A 27,325-nucleotide genomic window follows, 5' to 3' on the forward strand; every position below is an offset into this window, starting at 1 on the left:
CTAACCCTGTTTTTGGGGCTTACCGTATCCAGTCCTTAAATTTTTATGTGCCATTTATGAAAGATATGTCTGTTTCTTCACCATAGTTCTGACAAGGCTATTATCTATCTGACTGGCTGTTTCTATATGTTGTAAATATACAGTATGTGTGTGATGACTAATAATTGATATACAGTAATTATTAGTGTTACCATGGAAACAGGTGTGTATACCGCGCAAGCAATCCAAATCAATCTCTGCAGCAACTTGGTTCTCCAGAGAGAGACATTTATTGGATCCCAGAACAGATGACAAAGTCCACAGAGTACTTGCTAATAATACAATGATCAAAAGCCTTTAGAATTCCATTCAAAATACTCAGAGATTGATTTGGATTGGAGGATTTTGCATTGTATAAAGTCCTGTTTATATGGTAACACTACTAATTATATCAATTACTAGTCATCACTCATATATTTACAACACTATGCCCCAAAAATTCTTCTCTTTATCTTCCCCTCTCCATCCCTGAAACCATACTTTCCTAATTCTTTCTCCGAATGAAGAAGGAAACTCAAATTGGCCACATAGTTTAAAAAGTTGTCGAGTGGTGATGATCTGACTCTCTCTTTATACCTCACATACAGGCCCACATATGTCCTACTAGAGTGTGCCTCTTCACCATCAATGGCGAGCAAAGACACTGTAGATTGGCTGAAAGTAATGAGACCCAGCTTTGCTCAGATCTGGGTCTCCTGAGGTCCTCCTAGATACCCCATACATTGCTAGGTGGTTGTCTGATCCTGAAGTAAATCAGGTTGTCTGATGGTAACAAACATCATATGAAGCGTCTTCCACAAACAAAGCCAAGACCTCCAACAGCTTACCCAACCTCTCCCATTCCAGGCCAAATTAAAAGGCCATGCTTTATAGATGTGTTGTGATCATAAAGCCACAAAATAACCTTATCTGATGCTGTTCTGGTAAAGATGACACAAAGGTCAAATGACTGATTGGCTTGTTATTCTCACACGGATTGAAGGAGCATACAGATAATTAAAAATGTTTGCCCCATCCAGGCATTCATGGTTGGATCATGGAAGATTTGTTTGTAGGCTCCTTCACAACCCTGGCAGGCACTCCCTGGTTGAAGCTCCTTGGGAGAAACCCAGTTGACTGGAGAAGTTTCCATCACTATAGATTTCTCTTCAGCAGGCCAGCACCCCCAGTGCTTGCCCCCACCTATAGGCACAAATATTTAAGAATGCCAACTTATTCATAGAAAGCTCTTTCCTTAAAACTCTTGTTTCACATTAGGGTCATGTGGCCGATATCCAATGTTTGTAGGCAGTTCTAGCTACTAACAGTATAGACCAGCATCTGACATTGAAAGGTTTTCCATGTTGGCAATTGTCACAATTTGTTTTCTCTTCAACAGAGAAATTAACCAGAGAAGATGATGAGGTGACACAGGACCCCCCATCTTCTCAGGTTCTGATTGAAAACCTCCAGGACAGCTGCACTCCTGAAATGTTTAACCTTCTGGTGGAGAATATCAGTGAGAAGATTGAGGAAACGGACTTCCACGTGGAGAGGATTCCAGAGATTCAATCTGCTGTTGTCACCTTTACTACTGAAAATGGTGAGATATCAGGTTCATTGGGAAAGTTGATGCACACGCTCATCTTCACCACTGGGAGGGTCTGTAGACCTCTCAAGTGGGATCACTTGAGTGGATCACCTCAATATGCTTTGAGCATCCTTTGGCCAGTTCTACCATTATCACATAATACTAATTTGTTTCCAGCCGGTCTGGGATTTGCACCACCACTCCCACCCCAATATGGGAAATGGTATTAACATAAACACGCACACACACAGGTTGAACTGGATGGACCGGTGTCTTTAATTAACCTTACCCACTATGTAACATGTAAGGCGTGTTCATATAGTCCTGCCTTTATGGTGGTTTAATATAATATTTATAATTTACAAATAAAGCATTGATGCTATTTATGGTGGTGCAGACATGTTTTTCAGGGACAATTGGGGTTGTACATGTGCAGTTGCTAAGTCACCCTTGTCCTACACCCCTTGGGGTGATGCTCCATTTTGTTAATTAGCAATAAAGCTTCATTCACATGGCCAATTGTGGCCAAACTGTACTCAGCAGCTTATTTCTGGAAGTGGGGATCACAGGTGTTTGCGACCAGTTGCAGTCAGGAAGCTTGTACATATCAATCACAGGCTGATAAACGCGAAGGTTGTTTTCACGCATCCATACACTGAGTGTTTACATGCAGATAGGGACAGATGAAAAGCCCAGTATTGCATCCAGGGTTGCTAATCAGTCCCTAGTTACAAGTTATTATGGTTCCTCAAGCCAAAGAAACTTGTAACTATACAACAGGGATGTTGGCACACTATACTTTATTCAAAATACTGGGCATCTGAGTATCAAACCCCCTTTACCCCCCCCCCCCCCCCCTTACTGCAATCAGTCCCTAACCGCATGTAATTGCTTGATGCCCAGTTACAGGCCAACAGCCGCAGCGCCTGTCAGCCTATCATTGATTTATATAGGCTTTCTGACCGCGACTGATTGCAAATACCTGTGATTCCCCCCCCCCCTGCAGAAACTCACTGCTATGTACAGCGTACGGCCGTAATTGATGGCATAACTGAAGCCTAAAATCTTTACAGAGGTTCTAATCCTTCTCCACTCTACCCTTAGCAGAAATGCAAAAAACTTCCCTTACTGGAGTTCTGTCTTATGTTCCCTCTGTGTACACATTTGTTCAGTGAGCTGATTGTAATTTGTCTTCTAGCAGATATTCCAGACTTCATTGGAAGGTTTTCTGGAAGTCCGAGAGTCAAACAACTAAATCTGAGAGCCAAATGTCTGGAGAACACCAGAAGTGTCAGGGTGGAGGGTCTCCCGGCCATCACATCGGAGGACTTCTTCGAACTTTACTTTGAGAGTGCAAAGCACGGAGGTGGGCCGATAGAAGAGACAGAGATGTTACCAGAAGAAGGGGCCGCCGTCATTACATTCTCCAGTCCCGAAGGTAAAAGGTTTTAGTCTGCGTGCTTTGTAAAGAGAAAATGGAAAAAGTGGGGCAACATGATTTTATTGGTACCATCAGAGGACATTACAAAGTATCGTAAAACCAACAAATTTTATTTATGTACAAGCATTACAACATAAAAAAAATCCATCAGGACATAAAAAACAAATATATACAAATTAATCCTTCTTGACGGTTTCTACACCCCCAACCTTGGGAGTCACTTCTACCTAGGAAGCTACTCCAGAGAACATGTTTCGCCGTTTTCGGCTTCTTCAGGAGAATATAGAGGGAAAAAGACACTGAAAACAAATGGAGAGCATAAGTATGTGTACAAAATAATCATATTTTGACTGCATACCAAACAGTTCTTTCAAATTACATTATTTATCAGAGTAATGTGAGGACACTTACCCCAAGAGTCAGGCGCAGCAAACAGTCGCACGGGGGCAGCAAAGCAAAGGTCCCTGGGCAAGCATGGGAGTGAATATAGCAGAGGCGCTAAAATTTCTGTGTATTACATAAACAGCGAGGGGAAAAAATTATTTGATCCTCTGCTGATTTTGTACGTTTGCCCACTGACAAAGAAATGATCAGTCTATAATTTTAATGGTCGGTTTATTTTACCAGTGAGAGACAGAATAACAACAAAAATATCCAGAAAAACGCATTTCATTCAAGTTAAAAATTGATTTGCATTTTAATGAATGAAATAAGTATTGGATCCCCTATCAATCAGCAAGATTTCTGGCTCCCTTCTATACACAAGCTGAGATTAGGAGCACTCTCTTAAAGGGAGTGCTTCTAATCTCAGCTTGTTACCTGTATAAAAGACACCTGTCCACAGAAGCAATCAATCATTTAGATTCCAATCTCTCCACCATGGCCAAGACCAAAGAGCTGTCCAAGGATGTCAGGGACAAGATTGTAGACCAACATAAGGCTGGAATGGGCTTCAAGACCATCACCAAGCAGCTTAGTGAGAGGGTGACAACAGTTGGTGCGGTTATTCGCAAATGGAAGAAACACAAAATTACTGTCAATCTCCCTCAGATCAGGGGCTCCATGGAAGATCTCACTTCGTGGAGTTTCAATGATAATGAGAACGGTGAAGAATCAGCCCAGAACTACACGGGAGAATCTTGTCAATGATCTCAAGGCAGCTGGGACCTTAGTCACCAAGAAAACAATTGGTAACACACTTTGCCGTGACGGACTTAAATCCTACAGCGCCCACAAGGTCCCGCTGCTCAAGATGTAGAACCATTGATCACTGTTCATACATCTCAAGCCACAGCCAATCACAGTTAGAATCACGCCCCTAGGGACACACATAGCCCCTCCCTCTCAAAAAAAGTTAACCCCTTCACTGCCAGTGTAATTTTACAGTAACAGTGCATATGTATAGCACTGATTACTGTAGAAATATCACTGGTATCCCCAAGTGTAAAAAATGTCAGTTAAGGGTCTGATCTGTCCGCCGCAATGTCACAGTACCGCAAAAAAATCGCAGATCGCCGCCATTACGCGTTAAAAAAAACCCACCAAAAATGACAAAAACCTTTCCCTTTGTTAGTAAACGCGATAACTTTTGCGCAAACTAATCAAAATACGCTTTTTGCGATTTTTTTTTACCAAAGATATGTAGCATAAAACAAATTGGCCGAAAATGTTAAAAAATTTTGATTTTTACTTTTTTTTTGGGGGGGAATTTCATATAAAAAAATGTGAAAAATATTGTTATTTTTGCAAAATTGACGCTCTTTTTTTGTTTATAGCGCATGATCAAAAAATCGCACAGGTGATCAAATACCACCAAAAGAAAGCTCTGTTTGTGAGAAAAAAAGGACGTCAAATTTGTTTAGGTACAGCGTCGCACGACTGCGCGATTGTCCGTTAAAGTCACGCAGTGCCGAATCGCAAAATACCCCCTCGTCTTTTAGCAGCCAAATCCTCCGGGGCTTAAGTGGTTAAAGGGATGATGGACGGGGCCATGCTCAATCAAATCCTTGGTGAGGACCTCCTTCCCTCAGCCAGGGCATTGAAAATGGGTCGTGGATGGGTATTCCAGCATGACAATGACCCCAAACACACGGCCAAGGCAATAAAAGAGTGGCTCAAGAAGAAGCACATTAGGGTCCTGAAGTGGCCTAGCCAGTTTCCAGACCTTAATCCCATCGAAAATATGTGGAGGAAGCTGAAGTTTTGAGTTACCACACATCAGCCTCAAAACCTTAATGGAATAGGTAAAGAGCTGCGCCAAATGCATGCAAAAATGTGATAATGATATATCATATAATCTCAAAAACAATAAAGTCCAAATGACAGTCTTGTAGACAAAGCTGGAAAAGGAAAAAAAGACCAGTCCGCCAATCACCCGTGCACAGTAAGAAATCTTAATTGCACCCTGTGCTAACACTCATGGCTCCTTACCAGAGGAAATGACCCTCCTTTCACAGAGCTGTCAAAACAGGCATTGAATGGTGTGAACCTTGATGAATTTAGTAGATCTTAATTCACTTCCATAGCAGACACCAGACCTCTTGAAAAAAATGTATGATGATTCCCAAAAATCATATACCGCTGTCTCTGGCAGAATAAACTCCGAAGAGGACAAAACAGCCAATAGTGAAGTTCGTCCAAACATATAAGATTTATTAAAAGTAATGCACATACATTTAGGTTGTAGAACATCAGCATTGCAATAAATAGAAGACTGCCTTACGCGTATCGTCAAGCTTGTGACATCATCAGAGGCCTGGTATGATGATGCGGGCACGCAGTATTAAAACCCCTGACGCCCGGAAGGGACATGCAGAAAGCAGTCACTATGTGCGCTCCACACGCTCCAGTCCCGCAACCAAGTGTCACGGAACCATGAACCAGACGTACAACAACAGATAAGTGAACATAAGAAAGCTTTATTGAAAAACAAGCTATAAAGCAAAAGTCCAAACGGATGGCGAAACCGATGCAGAGTCTTTGCGAAGCCAGGGGTCAGGAGCCAGCAGGGTAGTCAGACGAAGCCAGGATCAGGAACCAGCAGGGTAGTCAGACGAAGCCAGGATCAGGAACCAACAGGGTAGTCAGACGAAGCCAGGAACAGGAACCAGAAGTAGCAGCAGTCTTAGTAGCATGTGAACACAGGAGGACCAAGCAGGGAACTGAAGCCACAGACCTCCTATATATATGAGCTAGGTATCCAGCTCCTCCCAGTGGGAAGGAGGAGCCGCAGGGTGGGAGGCTACAAGAAACCCAGAAACCAAGATGGCCGCCAGCACATGTCAAACGAAGGAGAACAGCAAGAAGGTAAGACCATGACAGTACCTCCCCCTCAAGGGCCCCTCCTCCGCGGAGTAAAGAACGGTTTCTGAGGGAAGCGTGCGTGGAAGGCTCGGAGCAAGGCAGGAGCATGGACATCTGCGGAGGGAACCCAGGAACGCTCCTCTGGACCATAACCACGCCAATGAACCAAAAACTGCACCCGACCGCGGACCAGGCGTGAGTCCAGGATATTGCTCACCTCATACTCCTCACGATTGCCCACTCGGACCGGACGAGGCCGAGGAACCGAGGAAGTGAAACGATTACACACCAGAGGCTTCAACAGGGAGACATGAAACACGTTGGAGATCCGCATGCCAGGAGGAAGCGCAAGGGCATAGGCTACCGGGTTTACCCTGCGAAGCACTCGGAAGGGACCAACAAAGCGAGGCGCCAGCTTGGGAGTGGGCACTCGAAGGTTGAGGTTGCGGGTGGACAACCATACACGGTCACCGGCCTGGTAGGAAGGAGCAGGCGCTCGTCTGCGATCAGCCTGGAGTCTCTGGCGCTGCGCAGAGACCTCAAGGGACTTCTGGATCTGTACCCAAGAAGCACGTAGGACGGAAAGGTGATCCTCCACAGCCGGAATATACTGGGGAGAGAATACCTCCGGTAACACGGCAGGTTGGAACCCATAGTTGGCCATGAAGGGAGACGTCCCAGAGGAAGAGTTCACCGCCGTGTTCCTGGCAAACTCAGCCCAAGGCAGGAGATCAACCCAATTGTCTTGGTGATCGGAGACATAGCAACGAAGGAATTGCTCCAAGGCCTGATTGGAACGTTCTTCGGCCCCATTGGACTGAGGGTGGTAGGCCGAGGAGAAGGAGAGATGAATCCCCAACTGGGAGCAAAAGGCGCGCCAGAACCTGGACACAAACTGACTCCCCCGATCCGACACAATCTCCTTGGGCAAACCGTGCAACCGGAAGACCTCCCTGGCAAAAATCGTGGCCAACTCCTGTGCAGAGGGTAACTTCTTGAGAGGAACACATTGACACATTTTGGAAAACCGATCCACAATCATGAGAATGACCGTATGGCCTCGGGATGCAGGGAGGTCCACAATGAAATCCATCCCCAGGTGTGACCATGGGCGCTCCCCGGTGGCTAAGGGTTGCAGAAGGCCCAACGGAAGGTGCCGAGGGGACTTACTCTGGGCACAAACGGAGCATGCCGCTACATATGCGGCGATGTCGGAACGTAGGGAAGGCCACCAGAACAGACGTGAAACAGCCCAGGACAGCTGATTCTTTCCAGGATGCCCCGCGGTCTTGGAGTTATGGTAGGTTCGCAACAACCGAGTGCGCAACTCCTCAGGCACAAAACATCTGCCGTTGGGTCTCCCAGAGGGAGCACCAGATTGAGCCGCCAAAATCTGCTCACCCAGGGGAGAGGTCAGGCTGGTGCGAATGGCAGCCAGGATCTGATTCGGAGGTATGACCGAAGTCGGAATCGACTCCTCCCTGGACAGGTCGGAGTACTGCCGTGATAAGGCATCAGCCCTGATGTTCTTGGAACCGGGTAGGTAGGAGACCACGTAATTAAAACGTGACAAGAACAGAGCCCATCTGGCCTGACGTGGTGTCAATCTCTTGGCCTCAGAGAGATAGGTCAGATTCTTGTGGTCCGTCAGGATGAGGACCGGAACCACCGAACCCTCGAGCAAGTGCCTCCATTCTTTAAGAGCCTGCACGATGGCCAATAACTCCCTGTCACCAATCTGGTAGTTGCACTCCGCGGAAGACAGTTTCCGGGAGTAAAACCCACAAGGAAGCAGAGGACCCTCTGGTGTTCTACGCTGAGACAGAAGGGCGCCTACTCCCGTCTCAGACGCGTCCACCTCGAGGACAAAGGGCAACCCAGGGTTGGGATGCGACAGAATCGGAGCCGACACAAAGGCGGACTTTAGAGCCTCAAAAGCTCGGATGGCCTCGGGCGGCCAGACCTGGGAATTACTGCCCTTCCTGGTCAGATCCGTGAGAGGCTTGGCTAGCATGGAAAAGTCCCTGATGAACTTCCGATAATAATTGGCGAAGCCCAAAAAGCGCTGCAGGGAGCGAAGACCACTGGGCTGGGGCCACTGTAAGACAGCCGAAACCTTCTCAGGATCCATGGAGAACCCCTCAGCGGAAATGATGTAACCTAAGAAGGTTACCTGGGATCGGTGAAATTCGCATTTCTCAAGCTTACCGAACAGCTTGTTCTCTCGTAACCGTTGCAACACTCGTTTGACATCCAGAATGTGGGTCTCCATGGACTCAGAATATACCAAGATGTCATCCAGGTAGACCACCACACACTGCTGCAACAGGTCACGGAAAACATCGTTGATGAATTCCTGAAAGACTGCGGGTGCATTGCACAGCCCAAAGGGCATAACCAAGGATTCATAATGACCGGTCCTGGTGTTAAACGCGGTCTTCCACTCATCGCCCGCCTTGATCCTTACGAGGTTATATGCCGCCCTCAGGTCGAGTTTGGTAAAGACCGTGGCCCCTTTAAGGCGATCGAACAGCTCGGAAATCAAGGGTATCGGGTAAGCGTTCTTGATCGTGATGCGATTGAGACCCCTGTAATCGATGCAAGGCCTCAACTCACCGCCCTTCTTTTTCACAAAGAAAAATCCAGCCCCTGCTGGGGACGAGGATTTGCGAATGTGTCCACGTGAAAGCGCCTCCCTCACGTACTCCTCCATGGCCTCATTCTCCGCTACCGACAGTGGATAGACTTTGCCACGAGGAGGAACGGCACCAGATTGTAACTCGATGGCACAATCGTATGGGCGGTGCGGAGGTAGGGCAACCGCGCGCACCTTATCGAATACATCCCGGTACTCCTCGTATTCAGGGGGCAACAGAGAGTCCGAGGAAGTACACAGCAACTTGACAGGCCCATGGATGCAACTAGCCCCACACTGCGGTGACCACGAGAGGATCTCGGCCGATCTCCAATCGAAAATCGGATTATGCTTCTGGAGCCAGGGGTACCCCAAGACCACCGAGTAGTGTGGAGACGAAATAACCTGGAAGCAGACCGACTCTCTGTGGACGGCACCAATGGCTAACCCCACTGGAAGGGTCTCATGAGTCACGTGTGGCGGCAGAAGGGGTCTGCCGTCTATCGCCTCAAGAGCCAGAGGAGAACCTCGAGCCTGCAGAGGAATGGAATTGGCGGCAGCGAACACACTATCAATGAACAAACCACCAGCACCAGAGTCCACCAACGCCTGGGTCGTCACCGAGCCCCCGACCCAGGAAAGGACAACAGTGATCAGTGGTTTGTCAACACGGGAAACCGGGGACGAGGAGACTCCACCCAAGATCTGCCCCCGACAGGATCTCAGGTGCGAGCGTTTCCCTGGACGGTTCGGACATGCCAACCGAAAATGCCCACCGAGACCACAGTACATGCATCGGCCCTCGCGTCTCCGGGGTACCCTCTCCCCCTCGGACAGGCGAGCAAACCCCAGCTGCATGGGTTCACCCCCAGACAAGTCATCCCCAGGAGGCGTGGGAGGAGAGGGAGGCACGGGTGGGACAACAAAGGTAGGCGCCAATCTGTTAGGAGGCCTCCGCAGACTCTCCTTAAAGGAAGGTCTCTCCCTGAGTCTGGTGTCAATCAAAATCAGGAAAGAAATAAGAGACTCGAGCTCCACTGGTAGGTCCTTAGCTGCAACCTCATCCTTCAAGGCATCCGAGAGACCATGAGAGAAAGCAGCGACCAGAGCCTCATTATTCCAGCCCACCTCTGCTGCCAGGGTACGAAACTCAATGGCGTATTCAGCTACGGATCGTGAACCCTGTCTGATGGACATAAGGAGCTTCGCAGCAGAGGCAGCACGAGCCGGCACATCGAATACCTTCCGAAGAGAAGCAACAAAACCGGAAAACTCGGCAACCACCGGATTGTTGTTCTCCCATAAAGGGCTGGCCCAGGCCAAGGCCTTGTCCGAGAGCAGCGAGATTAAGAAGCCCACCTTTGATCTCTCAGTAGGAAAGGCATGTGGCAGCAACTCGAAATAAATGCCCACCTGGTTAAGGAAACCTCGGCACTGAGTTGGCTCTCCCCCAAAGCGCTGTGGAAGGGGGGCAGAACCGGACATACCCCGAAACACCGCAGGCGCAACAACAGGTGTCGGGGTAGACTCTGGCGCAACAACCGGAGCGGCAGTAGGAGCGGACCCAGGAGCGACAACCGACCCGTCGGCAACGGGAGCGAAATGAACCGTGCGTTCAAGCAGGGTTTGCAACGCCACGGCGAACTGACCCAACAGGTGATCCTGCTGATCAAGTCTGGCAACCAGCGTGGGTAGTGAGGATGGCCCTGCACCGTCAGAATTCGTGGCCTGTGGTACCGTGCGTTCAAGCAGGGTTTGCAACGCCACGGCGAACCGACCCAACAGGTGTTCCTGCTGATCAAGTCTGGCAACCAGCGTGGGTAGCGAGGATGGCCCTGTACCGTCAGAATTCATGGCTTGGTCCTAATGTCACGGAACCATGAACCAGACGTACAACAACAGATAAGTGAACATAAGAAAGCTTTATTGAAAAACAAGCTATAAAGCAAAAGTCCAAACGGATGGCGAAACCGATGCAGAGTCTTTGCGAAGCCAGGGGTCAGGAGCCAGCAGGGTAGTCAGACGAAGCCAGGATCAGGAACCAGCAGGGTAGTCAGACGAAGCCAGGATCAGGAACCAACAGGGTAGTCAGACGAAGCCAGGAACAGGAACCAGAAGTAGCAGCAGTCTTAGTAGCATGTGAACACAGGAGGACCAAGCAGGGAACTGAAGCCACAGACCTCCTATATATATGAGCTAGGTATCCAGCTCCTCCCAGTGGGAAGGAGGAGCCGCAGGGTGGGAGGCTACAAGAAACCCAGAAACCAAGATGGCCGCCAGCACATGTCAAACGAAGGAGAACAGCAAGAAGGTAAGACCATGACACCAAGGAAACCAGCCTAACCTGTGTCCCTGAAACCGCCGGAAACAAGGACAGAGCAGAACTCACAAACCAGACGGGGCAACTACAGGACCATTCAAGGCAAAACAAACCGGTTTATGAGACCGGTGGCTGCCGAAATGATACCTTTTAACTTTTAAGCAAGGCTGACACAATATCAAATATAAAAACCTTTATGATATACAAAAATGCATATAAAATAATCACACCAACATAGCATATTATACATAAATATATATATAAAAAATTGCCACGCAAACATGGCTCACATTAATCTAAGAGCCATATGAGGCAATATAAAAAAATATAATTACTAAAAAACATATGATATGACAATATGAAATATGTTAAAAATACATAAATAATGAATGAAAAAAAAACAATGTCAGGATAAGTTCAGCTGTTATTAATATGGCAATTCACATCCCATTCGACATTCATTCCCCACGGAGAGTAGGTTCTCATATCAAATATCCAGCGGGTCTCAAGCCTAGAGATCTCCCGTCGGACATTACTGCCTTTCCAGTGGGGAGTGAATTTGTCGATTCCCCAGATTTTAGTACCAGTGGGATCTTTTGCATGATGATTAGCGTAATGCTTGGAAACACTATGTTTCAAAAAGCCCCTAGGGATATTCCCAAGGTGCTCATTAACCCTAACTGCAAGTGTCCTCACCATGCGGCCTATGTATTGTAGGGCGCAGGGACATTCAAGCAAATACACTACATTGGTGGTAGAACAGCAAATAAAGGGTTTAATCTGAAAGGTTTTGGATGTGGCAGTTGACTGGAAATCACATATCCTCCTGCCAGGTAGGATATTAACCAGGAATACTACACACTTCCGACAAGGGAAGAAACCATTCAGTTTCTGAAAAAAAGTAGACACGATTGGGTCTATCCAGAACATTAGGGGCAACCTGTAAACATAGTGGAGGAACTCCTCTAAAAACAACTGGGGGAGCCTCTGGTAATAAGGGACCCAACAACCCATCATTTTTAAGAACTCCCCAGTGTTTTTTAAAGATACGCTTAACATCTCGATATTGCCTTGAGAAGGTAGTTACAAAAGAAAAAACTGAACCTATCTGATTCAATGGATGCTTTGTTTTTTACCTCCAATAAAGAAGACCTATCTCGTTGGCCTATGTCCTGAATAATGGAATCTAAGGTAGCAGCATTATATCCTTTATCCAAAAATCTATTTTTAAGGACACTTGCTTGTCTCAGATAATCATCCCTCTCAGTGCAGTTACGGCGTAACCTAAGGAACTGACTCTTGGGCACTGAGCCCAGCCAAGAGGGGTGATGACAGCTACCTTGATCTATGAAACCATTGCGATCAGTACTCTTAAAATAAGTACTGGTCACAATGAAATAATTTCTAATCTCGATCTTAAGATCTAAAAAATTGATACTTTGGTTACTAACTTCATGTTGTAGTATGATACCCAACGAGTTAGAATTGAGTTCATCAATGAATCGTTGTGTCACCATCCCAAAGGAGGAGGACGTCATCTATATAGCGCCGCCAGAGAACCAATTGGGGTCTCTGGTGGGCATAGATGACATCCTCCTCCCATTTGGCCATGAACAGGGTTTGCCATGCTTGGCGCAAATTTTGCGCCCATGGCGACTCCCCTGGTTTGCAGAAAATAGGAGCCACCAACCAAAAAATAATTGTGCTGCATGGCAAACAATAACAAAGACAAAATGAATTGTCGTTGAATGGGAACGACAGAATCATCTCTACTCAGGAACGCCTCTAATGCACCATAGCCATCTTCATGGGAAATTATAGTATACAGCGAATTAACGTCCGCCGTAACTAAAAGATAACTCTCTTTCCATTGTACACTACTCAAAAGATTAAGTACTTGCGTAGAGTCCCTTAGGTAGTATTGATAACAAGTGGCTGCAGGTACCCGTCAATATACTTTCCAATACGACTTGTAACCGAGTGGATCACACTGATGATGGGTCGGCCCGGTGGGTTGTTGGGGTTTTTATGTACTTTTGGAAGATAGTATATGACGGGTACCCACGGAGCCACAGGGACCAAAAAGGACTTCTCCTTTTTAGAGAGTATATGATCCCTATATCCCTTATCTACCAGCGATAACAATTCTTTTTTATACTTATGGGTGGGGTTCGTGGGCATAGAGCGATACGTATCGCTATCAGACAAGAGTCTGTGCATTTCCGTATTATATGCAATTTTATCTAAAACCACGATTCCCCCGTCTCTTTAATGTTTTCAAACCATCATTGAATCTGAACTCATTCCTATTGTTCCTAATATGTAGATTCTGTACCTCTTTAGTAACCAGATCTTTAAAGACCTTTACAGAAGGGGCTACGAAGCCCGGAGGGTTAAATAAAGAGGCATTAGAGAGTCCTGAGTGCCTTATTCCATTATCCACCAACCAGTGGTCTCTAATGGGGTTGGACATAACATAACTCCTAATGTTCAGCTTACGGATGTATTTATGCACATCCATAAATAAGCTGAACCTGTTTATTGGCTTTGTTGGGGCATATTTCAGGCCATGGTCTAATACATACTTTTCATTATCAGTGAGAGGGGCAGAACTTAAATTGAAGATACCGGCATCTATTTTGTCCTTTTTCTTTTTTTGTTGGTTTCTCCTCCCCCCTCTGGTGCCTCTCCTTGTTCTAATTCCTGACCGTTGGTGTCCCTGGGTCTGTGAAAACCCCCTTGTCTAACAAAATTAGAGGAATCAGGGCCCGCCCCTGATCGGTTAAACTGACCATAGTGGTTACCTCTTTGTGGAGTGTTATAGGGGTGGTTGGTAATATACCTGTCATCTTCCCTATCACTATAATAATCATCCCTATCAAGGGGCTCGAAACGGTTACGGGAGGTACCACCGTCTCTCCATGGGGAGCCGTGGTTACCATAACCAGCATTATAACCCCCTTGGTAATGCCGGTTATCCCCATAATTTTGATTAGGGCGAGGGGGGTAGTGACGAGATCCGCCACCTCTACCTTTCTTGGTGAATTTACGTTTATTCCCTCTCCCTCAGGCATTATTCCACCCCCCCTGGGTTGGTGTTTCAGGTGCTCTATTATAAGTGTTTCCTAATTGGGGGGATTCCCAGATTGAGGAGCCACATTAAGGCCAGATGATGAGGGCTGATTCACTACATCACCTCGTGGCTCCTCTTGCTTTTTTTGCCACTTAAACACCAATTTTGTTTTGTAATCCTTCAGGTCTCTAGAATATTTTTTATTTTTCTTGGCTTTTTGTTCCACCTCCTCCTTCTCCAAAACCTTTTTAAGGGCACTGGATCTATTGCCAAATTCAGTGGTACCTGAAGAGGGTGCCATAGAGACCTTTAAACTGGATATTTCTTCATCTAACCTGGTCAGCTTAAGTTTTTTCATTCCAATCAAAAACTTAAGCATATTTAAACCAGCATCATTAAAATATTTGAACCAAACCTTAATGACTTGGAGAGGATCTGCAAAGAAGAGTGGGACAAAATCCCTTCTTAGATGTGTGCAAACCTGGTGGCCAACTACAAGAAACGTCTGACCTCTGTGATTGCCAACAAGGGTTTTGCCACCAAGTACTGAGTCATGTTTTGTGTGTGAAGGGGTCAAATACTTATTTCATTCATTAAAATGCAAATCAATTTATAACTTTTTTTGAAATGCGTTTTTCTGTTTTTTCTCTCACTGGTAAAATAAACCGACCAATAAAATTATAGACTGATCATTTCTTTGTCAGGGGGCATATATACAAAATCAGCAGGAGTTTGTATACTTTTTTACCCTCACTGTAATACATAAACATATGGAAGATGGTTTTCCCTTAAAGCGGAGTTCCGGGCACAGAAGTAATTTTTTAATAGACATACCCCCGGGACAGTCAGGGCTAGCACATTCCACAATGGCTAGCCTCTGATCTGTCCCGGTTCGCACTTACCTTTTAGAAGAAATACTTACTTATAAAATTTCTTCCACAGCGTTTCCATCTCTCTTGTGGGCAGGTGAAGCCGGCGCGGTCCTCTTCTGTGTCTTCTTCCGCGTCTTCCTGTCCCAGAATGCGCCTGCACCGGCCCCTCTCGTCACTTCCGGTGCGGCGCCGCATTCCTCCACAGCTTCTGGGCATGCCCAGAAGCTGTTTAGCAGGGAAATGCGGCGTCGCCCGGAAGTGACGAGCGGGGCCGGTGCCGTCGCATTGATTCCTGGGAGCGATGACGTTCAGCTCCCAGGAATCATTGCGAGACAGGAAGTGACGGGGTGAGCCGCGGCGCTGAGGGAGGAAGTACTCTGAGGTGAGTATTTACGATCTTCAATTACAAGGTGAGTAAACAACAAAAAAAAAATAACTATCCAATTCCTTTTCAGGTAATGTCGAACTAGCGGAGGGGCACAAAAAAAAAATATTGTTTTTGTGCCCGGAACTCCGCTTTAAGATGCATTTTAAAGGATAGAGTTGGTCTTAGTTTTAAGGCTGGTGGGATAGATAGACCACTACTGGACTCCAAGATGTTAAGGTGAATAGTTCCATACCCTAAAGTGGGTCATTCACAGTGTAGGTACCATATAGATGTGTTGATACTTGCTTGGTAGTATGGCATACCTGGGAATACATAAATAGTAACAGGAAAATAGTATCTCCATATTCAAGGAGTACTAAGTTACACATATATAAATATAAGTAGGGGATAGGCATAAATTCATCTACAGGGAGCAATAAAAACTCACCCAGGAGCCTGTTTAGCAAATGGGTTGATTAGTTATGCATCAAAGTGACTGAAACATCATCACAAACCTGCCAAGGATATAGCCTGTAACAAAGTCCAGAGTATAGGACTATGAATAAAAGTTAATTTGTAGTGCATTGTAGTTAAGAAGGTACCTGGGAGGAAAGGGTTGGTGCATCCACTGGCATACTCCTATTATCATAAAGCGGTCCTTATATATCACTCCAGCACTGAGACGCCCAGCTGACCCATCGGCCAGCTGATGTCACAGGACCTTATGCCCCATCACACATCCACCAAAGGTACCGGCGCATGCACTTTGCCATCAATAATGCCAGGCCATAATGTGTTGGGCGGAAGGCCGCATATCTTACAGCAAGGATGGAGGTGGGCCAATGGCCAGATGAACATCACACCTATCTTGGCACATATTTATTACTGGACCCACCCAATTGGTCCCAAATCCAAGTGAGAGGAGCCAGAACAGGGACATAGCCCCAATCATTCCTCCCTCTCCAGGGATTGCATGCTTGCCAAGTGACAGTGTAAAATGCGCCCGCCCCGAGGATGTACAACTGGACGAAGGCCATCCCCAGGGCAGGGTTACCACATGACTCTGGAAAATGTCAAATTGCAATTACAAGCTGATATACAAATAAATATAACACAATTTTATGCGTAACAACATTACATAGAAAAATCTATAAACCCCTAAATTGACATATATAATAGTGAACATATTTATTCGGAATTTGCTTAAACAGCACTAGTTATGGGCAATATTTATGTAGACATGAACAAAACAAAGACAAAAAAGAAGGGGGGAGGGGGCTGGGACGCCATTAGAGTTCATGTGCATGCAAAGGCCGGTGTCCCAATACTTTTGTTAATATAGTGTACATACAGTAGGACCTCTTACCTCCTCCTCTGGAGAGGCAGTAAAGGCACAGAGGCGCCCATCTTGGGTACTGTGGTGGAGGGAATGGAGGAGGCTCTCCTTCCAACCATGTATGAAAAAGTGTTATTCAGTAGAAGTAAAATTCTGTATGGCCTATGCCTGTCCATGAGTTTTGTGCTCCATTTAGACAATGGTCAAATATCAGAGCTTTTGCTAGACCATTAAAATGTGCCTCTATAAATCCAAAATACTATCAGCTTAGATCAGGGGTCTCCAAGTTTTCCAAACAAAGGGCCAGTTTTCAGTCTTTCAGAAATTAGGGGGGTCAGACTGTGACCAGCAGCAGAAATTGCCCCAGAGTCAGCTGGAGTAAACAACGTCTTGTTGGTAAGTGGGAGTCAAAATATTATATACCGCCTGCGGCCAGTAGGAGGGGAAATGGTGTCCCGTTATTGATGTCAGTGGGAGCAATAGTACCACACTGTTGGTGACAGTGGGAGGATCAGAACCCCATTGTTGGTGTCAGTGGGAATTATAGTACCCCATCGTTGATGTCAGTGGGAGGGATAGTACCCCTATCGTGGTGTCAGTGAGAGGGATAGTGTTAGCTCATTTACGTCAGGAGGCAATTGCAAGATGATTTTGAATTTAGGTCCCGGACCTAAGAGCCTTCAGTTCTAACTCCCCTGTGTAGTGAATTTTCCTTCTGCTGGCCAGGAGATGTAAAACATATAGCACTTAAGCTTAATGCGGATACATCTGATTTATTTCATTTCGGCTCACATATTTATGGGACATTTGAGAGGGAAAAACCAGTTCAAACTAGTGTACAATCCATGGGTCAGTTTGACAATAGAATATATCTACTAAGACCTTACATGAAAAGGCTTTTGTTTTCCCTAACATATTGCTGTAAATGTGGGGTGTAGTGTGTCTGAAATTGCGTTTGTGGAAAAGCCGTTCCGTCTCTGCTCAGCTGTCTGATGTGTTAATATGTAAGTAATTGTCAATGTGTTCAGGTGTTGTCTGTAATCCATGTGCAAAAGTTAAGTGTCCAGGATGAATGAGATGTGTTTAATATGTAATTGCAAGGGACCACATTCCATTGGAAAGTGGGCACTAGCTGAAATGAATTTTCTCTGGTATCATGAAATTGAATATTTCATTAAGGCACATTGATACACTCTTTCAGATAGTACTCCATCATTGGTGTCAGTGGGAGGAATAGTACCGCATTGTTGGTGTTAGTGGGATTGAGAGTACCCCACTGGTGGTGTCAGTGGAAGGCATAGTGCCCCACTGTTGGCGTCAGTGGAAGGAGTGGTGTCTTATTATTGGTGTCAGTGGGAGGAATAGTGCTTCATATCAGTGAAAGGAACAATGCCCACAAGGGCTGGTTAAATGCAAGCAAAAGGTAGTATATGGCCCACGGGTCGCAGTTTAGAGACTACAGGTATATATTGACACTGTACATTGTACAACAGATCATGTATACCCTTCACACTGCATTCTACCAAATCTGAGTCCCCAATAAGGTTAACAGTTTTAGTTAATTTTTTGCTCCAGTTCTAAATGACATGAAGGCCATGACCAAAACTATTTGAACAAAGAGCTGTTCATGAGCCACTATGTGTTACTAATACAATTTCCATCTATTTGTTGCAGTTGTAAAGACGGTTCTAACAAAGCAACATAAATTTCACAACTCAGTCCTCTCTGTTTACCCATATTACCCATCTATTGGCCAATGGCTGTACGGAAAGAAAGAAACGCATATCATGACACCTGGACCTGTACAATGTCCCATATGTGCACAAATGCTGGAGTTCATCCTTAATAATGAAGAAAAAAAACAAAGTATAGAGAAGCACATGACAGATCACTATTGTGAAGTGAAATGGTCAACACCAGGTGTCCCCAAACCTCTCATCACACTGTCTTTTCCCAGCAACCTCTCCGCTCATCTACGCACCCTGTCAAAGATAGCACCAACCTGGAGCAATAAAGTCCAGACAGAGTTCTCGCATCTAATGTCGAAGTATAAAGTCATAGAGTATGACCTGAAGCCACCAGTGTGGGAAGCCATCAGGACAAAGGTCTCCAGTTCATCACGTGATGGAGTCCTCATAAAACCAGACTTAGCTGCAGAGAAGGCTTTCATTGTAGGTATAAAGGAAGATGTTGAGAAGAGTGAGCCAATATTCAGAAAACTGGTAGAAGAAACCACTAGACAGCTGAACAGTGTGGAGGATGAGTTGCCCCTTGAACCCGCAGCTTATAAATTAATGTTGGCACTTGGTCTGGAGAAAAGCATCCTGGAAGATTCTCCATATGTAAAGATAAGTTATGATGGAGCTACTAAGTCAGTCAAACTCTATGGGCCAAAGGATGAAGTGCTCACTGCCAAATGTGAAATTCTGAATACTAGGCAAGGCCTGAAGTCCAAATCTATTCATCGGGATCCAAGCATCATCCAGTTTCTGATGGCAGTGGACAATGAAGAAATGTCCTGTAACCTTCTTCACAACATTAAAGCAACATTTCAGGTGGAAGATAATGCAGTCATGGTATTTGGTTACTCTGATAAAGATCTGAAAAATGCTGAAGAAACCTTGGAGGAAGAATTGGCCTGTAAGCGGGTTTTCTTTGAGGATGAAAGTGTTACTCAGAGTCCAGAATGGATAAATGTAAAGTCTTTTCTAAACGAGATGTTTAATGCTAATGAGATGAACCTTTCTATAGAGGAACTCTCTGTGGGGGATGTAAATGAGGTGGTGATCACTGGTCTATCTTCATTCGTAGAAGAAGCCTACCAGCAAATCCAAGACTTTGTGGAGAAGAACACTTTGATGGAGAAAGACATCAACCTAAAGTCGGTGGCAGCCTTGCAGTTTATGGAGGGAGAAAGGAAGAAGGAATGGAATGGAATTTTAAAGAATGTGAAGGTTGTAAAGAAACAGAATTTCCTCTCATTGTCCGGTCCAAAGATATATGTAGAAGAAGCGGAAACCTGTGTAGCAAGAATAGATTCTACACTTTATTATGACACATTGTACATTGACAAACCTGGGGCCAAAAAATTCTGTATTGACAATGAAGACATGTACATTAATACAGCAAAGAATACATTTGGCTGCGTGATATTTTTTCAGAAGGATGGAGATACCAGAATTTCGGGTGATCAGCCTAGCCAAGCTGAACAGCTTTTCCAAGTCAACCTCCGAAATGAAGTCACCATAACGTTATATAGAGATGACCTGTGCCAACACAATGCTGATGCCATCATTATTGCCTCAAATAAAGATTTAGCGCCCATTGGAGGACCAGCACTGGCTTTGCTAAAAGCAGCAGGGCCCAAACTTCAGAAAGAATGTGAACGTATTGTTCAGAAAGAAGGGGAGCTGGAGCCGGGGGAGAATGAGATAACAGATGTGGAGAACTTGCCTTGCAAGAAGGTGATTCATACAGTTGGCCCTAAATATAGTGAAAGGGATAAATCAAAATGCGAGCGGCTTCTGCGCACAACGATCACCCGCAGCTTGGAGACGGCTGCAGCGAATGGTCTCAACACTGCTGCAATTTCTGTGGCTGGTTTCATAGTCTCTGGAATTCCTGTAGACATATGTGTGGGGAATATTCTGCAATCCATCAAACAATATGCAGAAAACAAAGAAGGAGTCAAGATCATCAAAAACATCCACCTTGTAGACAACGATGACCTCACACTGAAAACTTTAACCAAATTCCTAACGGAAGAGTACGATGAGGAGAATGTGCAGGTCACCCCCAAAATATCAAATAGAAAACATCACGGGAAGAAAACTACAAAGAGAGAGGAAACAATGAGAAAAGGTGACCTTTCCATGGTGGTGACTAAAGAAGGAGTGCATGTCAATGTCATACACGGGAATATTGAGGATATGACGGTAAGTATTACCTACTATTGTGGGGTTATTCTACCAGCAGATCCATTATTTTTCCACTTCCGTTTGTTCCACAGGGAAATTGCACAGCAGCGTTGTTACCCTGTGGACATGGGCGTCCGCAGAACTTTTTTCAGGGGGGGGGGCATCATTTTAAGGTCACCCATGCTCCGCCCCTTTTCAAAAATGTCATGAAGGGGAGGGGCTTTGCCATTATACTTATTTTGAGTATTTATTTTTAACCACTTTACCACCGGAGGATTTTGCTGTCTTACGTCCAGGCCACTTTTTGCGATTCGGCACTGTGCAAATTTAACTGACAATTGCGCGGTCATGCAACGCCGTATACAAACTAAATTTACGTACTTTTTTTTCCCACAAACAGAGTTTTTTTTTGGTGGTATTTTATCACATGTGCGATTTTCATTTTTTGCGATATATTTATTAAAAAAAGCGACAATTTTGAAAAAATAACAATATTTTTCTACTTTGACAGTTAAAAAATATCCAATATATTCAATTTTTGTCATATATTTAGGCCAAAATGTATTTAGCTACATGTCTTTGACAAAAAAAATTCTCAATGAGCGTATTTTTAACTGCTTTATGACCGGAAGGTTTTACCCCATTCCTGACCAGGCCATATTTTGCGATTCGGCACTGCGTTACTTTAACGGACAATTGCGCGGTTGTGCGATGCTGTACCCAAATTAAATTAATGTCCCTTTTTCCCCACAAACAGAGCTTTCTTTTGGTGGTATTTGGTCACCTGTGCGATTTTTACTTTTTGCGCTATAAACAAAAAAAGAGCGACAAGTTTAAAAAAATAACAATATTTTTCACATTTTTTTATATGAAATCCCCCCCCCAAAAAAAATGTAAAAATCAAATTTTTTTTATAATTTTAGGCCAATTTGTTTTCTGCTACATATTTTTGGTAAAAAAAAATAGCAATAAGCGTATTTTGATTGGTTTGCGCAAAAGTTATTGCGTTTACTAACTAGGGGAAAGATTTATGTCATTTTTGGTGTTTTTTTTTTAAACTAGTAATGGCGGCGATCTGCAATTTTTTTTTTGCGGGATTGCGACATTGCAGCGGACAGATCGGACCCTTGACTGACATTTTTGAAACTTTTGGGGGTACCATTGACATTACTGCAGTAATCAGTGCTATACATATGCACTGTTACTGTAAAAATGACACTGGCAGGGAAGGGGTTAATTTTTATTGGAGAGGGTGGGGTTAATGTATGCCTGGTGCTTACTGACATGTGTGGGGGAGGGGACTGTGTGACACAGGGACAGCTATGCTGAACCCTGCAATCTGACCCTGACTGTCACTTAGGAGGTCCGCCCGCTTTGTTTACACAAGCTGGCGGATTTCCACACAAGATCCCCGCCGCTCCTCTCCTGGCCCGACTCCCGCTGTAACTGAATACAGCGGGAGCGAGCCTCCGGCGGCGCGTGCGAGCCTCCGGCGGCGCGCACGCGCCGCCCACAAAGGGAGGACCTACGTCGCTGGACGATAACGAGCCACATTGCCGCAGTAGCAGCAATGTGAGCGGGGGGTAAAGTGGTTAAAGGGCAAACACCAGCATTTATTTTTAAAGCATTTGTTAACCTAAAAAAAAAGAAGATCCTGTTTTATTAAAGCATGTTATACAGCGCAGAACTTTGCTGTGTAATTTGGCCCCTTCTATGACCTAAAATACTGTAAACTGAACATGGTATACCATGGCTGCTGAGCCCTGACACTGTGGTCAGTTTATGTGCCTCCATCATCCACAGCCCTCCTGTCCTCCTCTGCCCTCTCCCCCCCCCCTCTCCCTGCCTGTCTGCTCCTGTGTCAGTGCCTGCCCTCCCCCTCCTGCTGCTGTAGTCTAATTTAAGGTTTTATATCTTGTCTACAGTCTGTTTAATAATCCTGTGTGCCCCTGTGTCTGTGTTTTATAAAAATAAGCCATTCTTTATAAGTTTTCAGAGTGCCACTCGCCGCTCACATGACCCGCCGCCTCTCTCCCCCTCCCCCTCCCCCTCCCCTTCTCCTCCCCTCCCAACTGACATCAGTAAGGAATCCTCGGGCCCGCCTGCTGCAGGCAGCTGTCAGACGGGGAGAGGAGAGAGCCGGCGGGTCACGTAAGCGGCGCTCGGGTCTGAAAACTGGTAAAGGACGGCTTATGTCTTTAAAACACATACACAGACACACGTGATTATTAAACAGACCAGACAGGGTGGTATAAAGTGGCTTAACAACCACTTGAAAGGGAAAGATGAGATTCCAGGGAGGGGGGGCAGACACCCATGCCTGTGGACAGGGTAGGCTTAAATGTAGTTTTAGATAGACTTTTAATAAGGCAAGGAACAAATAAATTCCTAAGTCAAGCAAACACATTTTTAAGCAGTAAAGACACTTTTTTTTCTTTTCTGAGCAGTGTTGGCATCTCTGCACACACTCAGTTTTCAGTGTATTTCTACCCTGAGCATTTCCTCCCTATCACATCTGAGCAGCCTATGTGACTATAGAGTCACACATGTGGGCGTATACACAGTGGTAAATAACACTCTCATTCCCTCCCTCCTCCTCCATGCCCACTAACAAACGAAACATAATTGGGTGGGATATTACATCTTGATTGATGGAGGCTTCATCTCCCTGTTATTCTAAGACACAGACTGGAGGGGTGTGACACTGCCTGTGATTGGCAGAAGTCTGCCCACACCATGTTAGTGCCAAAAAATAATAATATTTGATTGCAAATATGTATTTATATGACAATTTAAAATGGTTTATTGATACTGATTATTGTTTTTTTCACTCTGTCTCCCAAACCCATTTTTTTCCTTAATCGTTATCATGTGACCATCAGGAAAGGACTAGAAGCTGCTTATGTTTCCCTGCAGACAGGCTGAGAGAGAGCTGGGTCATGTGACAGCTGGATATCCATTAGGAAAAAAGTATTAACTTAAAAAAATTATAGTTACAGTGCCATCCTTCATGTATATAAAACAGTGTGTGTTTAGTATCACTTTATCTAGACTCAGCACTTCACAGAGACCACTCTTCAGGCTGCACTACAGATGAGCAATACAGCCGTGTCCAGGACACACCCCCATCCTGTGATTGGACAATAAAGGAGCTGCATATTGTTTTGTACTTTTAACACATTTATGGAGTTCAGCTTTAAAAAAAATATTTTCCCCAATTCCAATTTATACTTTTAAAGACAATTCACTCTAAAATAAACAAAGTCACTGTGGAATCTCTGATGACAAGATCTGTATCTGCGACTTATTCTTTATAGGTGACCAATAAAGGGACAGAAGTGATCTGAGCTATTAGTACAATAATGATTGTATTTTTTTCTTTCTGTAGACTAATGTAGTTGTGAACAGTGTGGGGAAGGACCTCGATCTTCGTACTGGAGCCGTCTCCAGGGCTCTGTTTGCGAAGGCCGGAAACAACCTCCAGGATCTCCTGAATACAGAGAGATATGGGAAGGAGGTGAAGGAGGGCTCTGTATTTGTTACCAATGGCTGTAACCTGTCCTGTGACACCGTCATTCATGTTGTGGTTCCACAGTGGGATGGTGCCAATGGTTCTTCGAAGAAGGTAAGAATACCCTTATGTCTGTGAAGGTCTTAAAATATATTGGGTTGGTGAAATTCTCGCGCTGTCACTCTATATAAATCCTTAATTCCTTTAAAGCTGCAGGTACTGTTATTGGTAACCTACGCAATTCAGAAATTTATAACAGGGGGGAGTACCGCGCTTAAAAGGTGCTTAGTGCATGTTATTCATACTAATTACATTTAATAAATACATTTACTTTCAGTGCTTTCAAATGTTTATAATAAAATCCCTTGTGCTAAAATTATATAGATATTCTCCAGTGCATAAAATTATATAAATATTCTCCAGTGCATAAAATTTAAAAAAATTCTCATTAATAAATAAAATATTCTTACAAGTGATGTAAATATGTGCTATAAACAATCCTTAAATATATCAAAAATTGTTAAAATAAAGTACCAGTGATAAATTATGTGCTTATAAGCTTACAATAATTAAATAATTCAAAAGTGAAAAAGTGCCAAAGTGTCCTTATATATATAAATAAGGTGGTGTATATTCAGACGCCTTTTCTTTCCCAAAATTCATGCAGGTGCTCTTCCATGCAGTGGCCACTAGGTGTCCTAAGCGCTCACCTCAATTGGCTTTATAACCAGCTTTGTATGGTATCATATGTGATATTTCCTCCTTTTCTATGGTTGATGGATCCGGTCACTAATTCTCACACTTATCCCTTTTCAAACGATATTCCAAGGGGTGTGTGTGGAGCCTTTGAATCTCCAAAATAAATGGGGCCACAATAGTGAAGTACCGTTTGGTGATTTTATTAAAACAGATTTAAAATAACAGACTCACATTTTCCTTCGTCTTTCCCAATGCATAACAATCGTATTGTCGCTACGTCACTTCCGGTTTGGCGTCCTACGCGTTACGCTGCGTGCCCACACAGCTTCTTCCACACAGATCCCTGGAAGAAGCTGTGTGGGCACGCAGCGTAACGCGTAGGACGCCAAACCGGAAGTGACGTAGCGACAATACGATTGTTATGCATTGGGAAAGACGAAGGAAAATGTGAGTCTGTTATTTTAAATCTGTTTTAATAAAATCACCAAACGGTACTTCACTATTGTGGCCCCATTTATTTTGGAGATTCAAAGGCTCCACACACACCCCTTGGAATATCGTTTGAAAAGGGATAAGTGTGAGAATTAGTGACCGGATCCATCAACCATAGAAAAGGAGGAAATATCACATATGATACCATACAAAGCTGGTTATAAAGCCAATTGAGGTGAGCGCTTAGGACACCTAGTGGCCACTGCATGGAAGAGCACCTGCATGAATTTTGGGAAAGAAAAGGCGTCTGAATATACACCACCTTATTTATATATATAAGGACACTTTGGCACTTTTTCACTTTTGAATTATTTAATTATTGTAAGCTTATAAGCACATAATTTATCACTGGTACTTTATTTTAACAATTTTTGATATATTTAAGGATTGTTTATAGCACATATTTACATCACTTGTAAGAATATTTTATTTATTAATGAGAATTTTTTTAAATTTTATGCACTGGAGAATATTTATATAATTTTATGCACTGGAGAATATCTATATAATTTTAGCACAAGGGATTTTATTATAAACATTTGAAAGCACTGAAAGTAAATGTATTTATTAAATGTAATTAGTATGAATAACATGCACTAAGCACCTTTTAAGCGCGGTACTCCCCCCTGTTATAAATCTGTGAAGGTCTTATTTATCTAAGTCATGGTATATCTGGTAGCAGTTACGCAGTTCTGCCAGATGGTAATTTGTTCTGAGAAGCTGAAGACATTTTGCAGCTTATCTAAACCACTCAGGGGTGGTAACTAGCAATTTTAGGAGAAGGTCAGCAACAAGACCCTCCATTTTCTTTTCAATACGAGTTCTCTCCAAGACTTGTCAAATCATCTTTTTACAGTTGATGTGGTCCTACTGTATGTCTGTGTAAAATGTTCAAATGTGGAGCTCATTATATTTTAAAAAATATTCCTATGTTTAATGCCCTGAAAAAAGATGGTCAACTGTCTCTCTATTCTTCCTGAAGTCACACTGGTACTCACATTCTTCCTGCAGAACATTACACTCCTGAAGCTCTACCCAGAACTTCTGCAGAGCATCACACTACTGAACCTTGTGCAGTCATTGCACTGCGGGAATCTTCTTTCTTTTTTAATCCTTAGCTGACATTGGGGAGCAGGTCATCCTCCCAACCAATCTGCTGCTATGGTTGCTGCTGGATTCCGTGTGTTGTTCACAGTACATTTCCACCATCTGTAGTTGGTTGTAATAATTCTGGCCATGTCAATGACAGTCTGCATTTTTAGCTGAAGTGTAAACCTGTATGCTATTTCCATTGTCATTTTCTAGCTGTGGTTCAAATCTGAATGCTATTCACTGTCAGTGTCCAAAAAAAGACACAAATATTTTATTTATTTCTTTTTATACAAATACTAAATGCCCCATGCTCTAAGAAATTGCAGCCTGTTCAAAAAGGCTTTCTAGCTGTGGTGCCAACATGTATGCTATTTTCATCATCACCAAAAAAGTGTACAAAAAAAAAAAAAAATAGGAGACAATTTTTTTGTTTATTCCTTTATTAAAAATAAAAAAAACATTGTTCCCCAATGTAAAGGCATCATCAATCACGCCACCTGAAAAAAAAAAAACCCTTCCACCTTCTTGGATGACCAACCGCCGAATGCCTTCTCCTCGCTTTGACAGTTCTTATATAGGTAAGGGCGGGGCCACCTGGCGACGTCACCTGGTAGCAATGCCCTTCTTTGTAACTTCATGGCCTTTTGCATGCTGGGAT

At 44.3% G+C, this 27,325-nt stretch overlaps 1 protein-coding gene across 1 annotated transcript in view; it reads left to right on the forward strand.

Moving 5' to 3' along the window:
• LOC309558759 (protein mono-ADP-ribosyltransferase PARP14-like) overlaps positions 1–27,325 on the forward strand; it is a 106,945-nt gene that overhangs the window by 13,298 nt on the left and 66,322 nt on the right. The window contains exons 4-7 of the mRNA XM_082261807.1: positions 1,418–1,621; positions 2,811–3,047; positions 18,631–20,891; positions 24,262–24,498. Coding sequence (XP_082117933.1) covers positions 1,418–1,621; positions 2,811–3,047; positions 18,631–20,891; positions 24,262–24,498 — 2,939 coding nt within the window. The remainder of the gene's footprint in view (positions 1–1,417; positions 1,622–2,810; positions 3,048–18,630; positions 20,892–24,261; positions 24,499–27,325) is intronic.

Source organism: Pelophylax lessonae (genome assembly GCF_965119305.1).
Source record: "Pelophylax lessonae genome assembly, chromosome: 6".
Classification (NCBI taxonomy): Eukaryota; Metazoa; Chordata; class Amphibia; order Anura; family Ranidae; genus Pelophylax; species Pelophylax lessonae.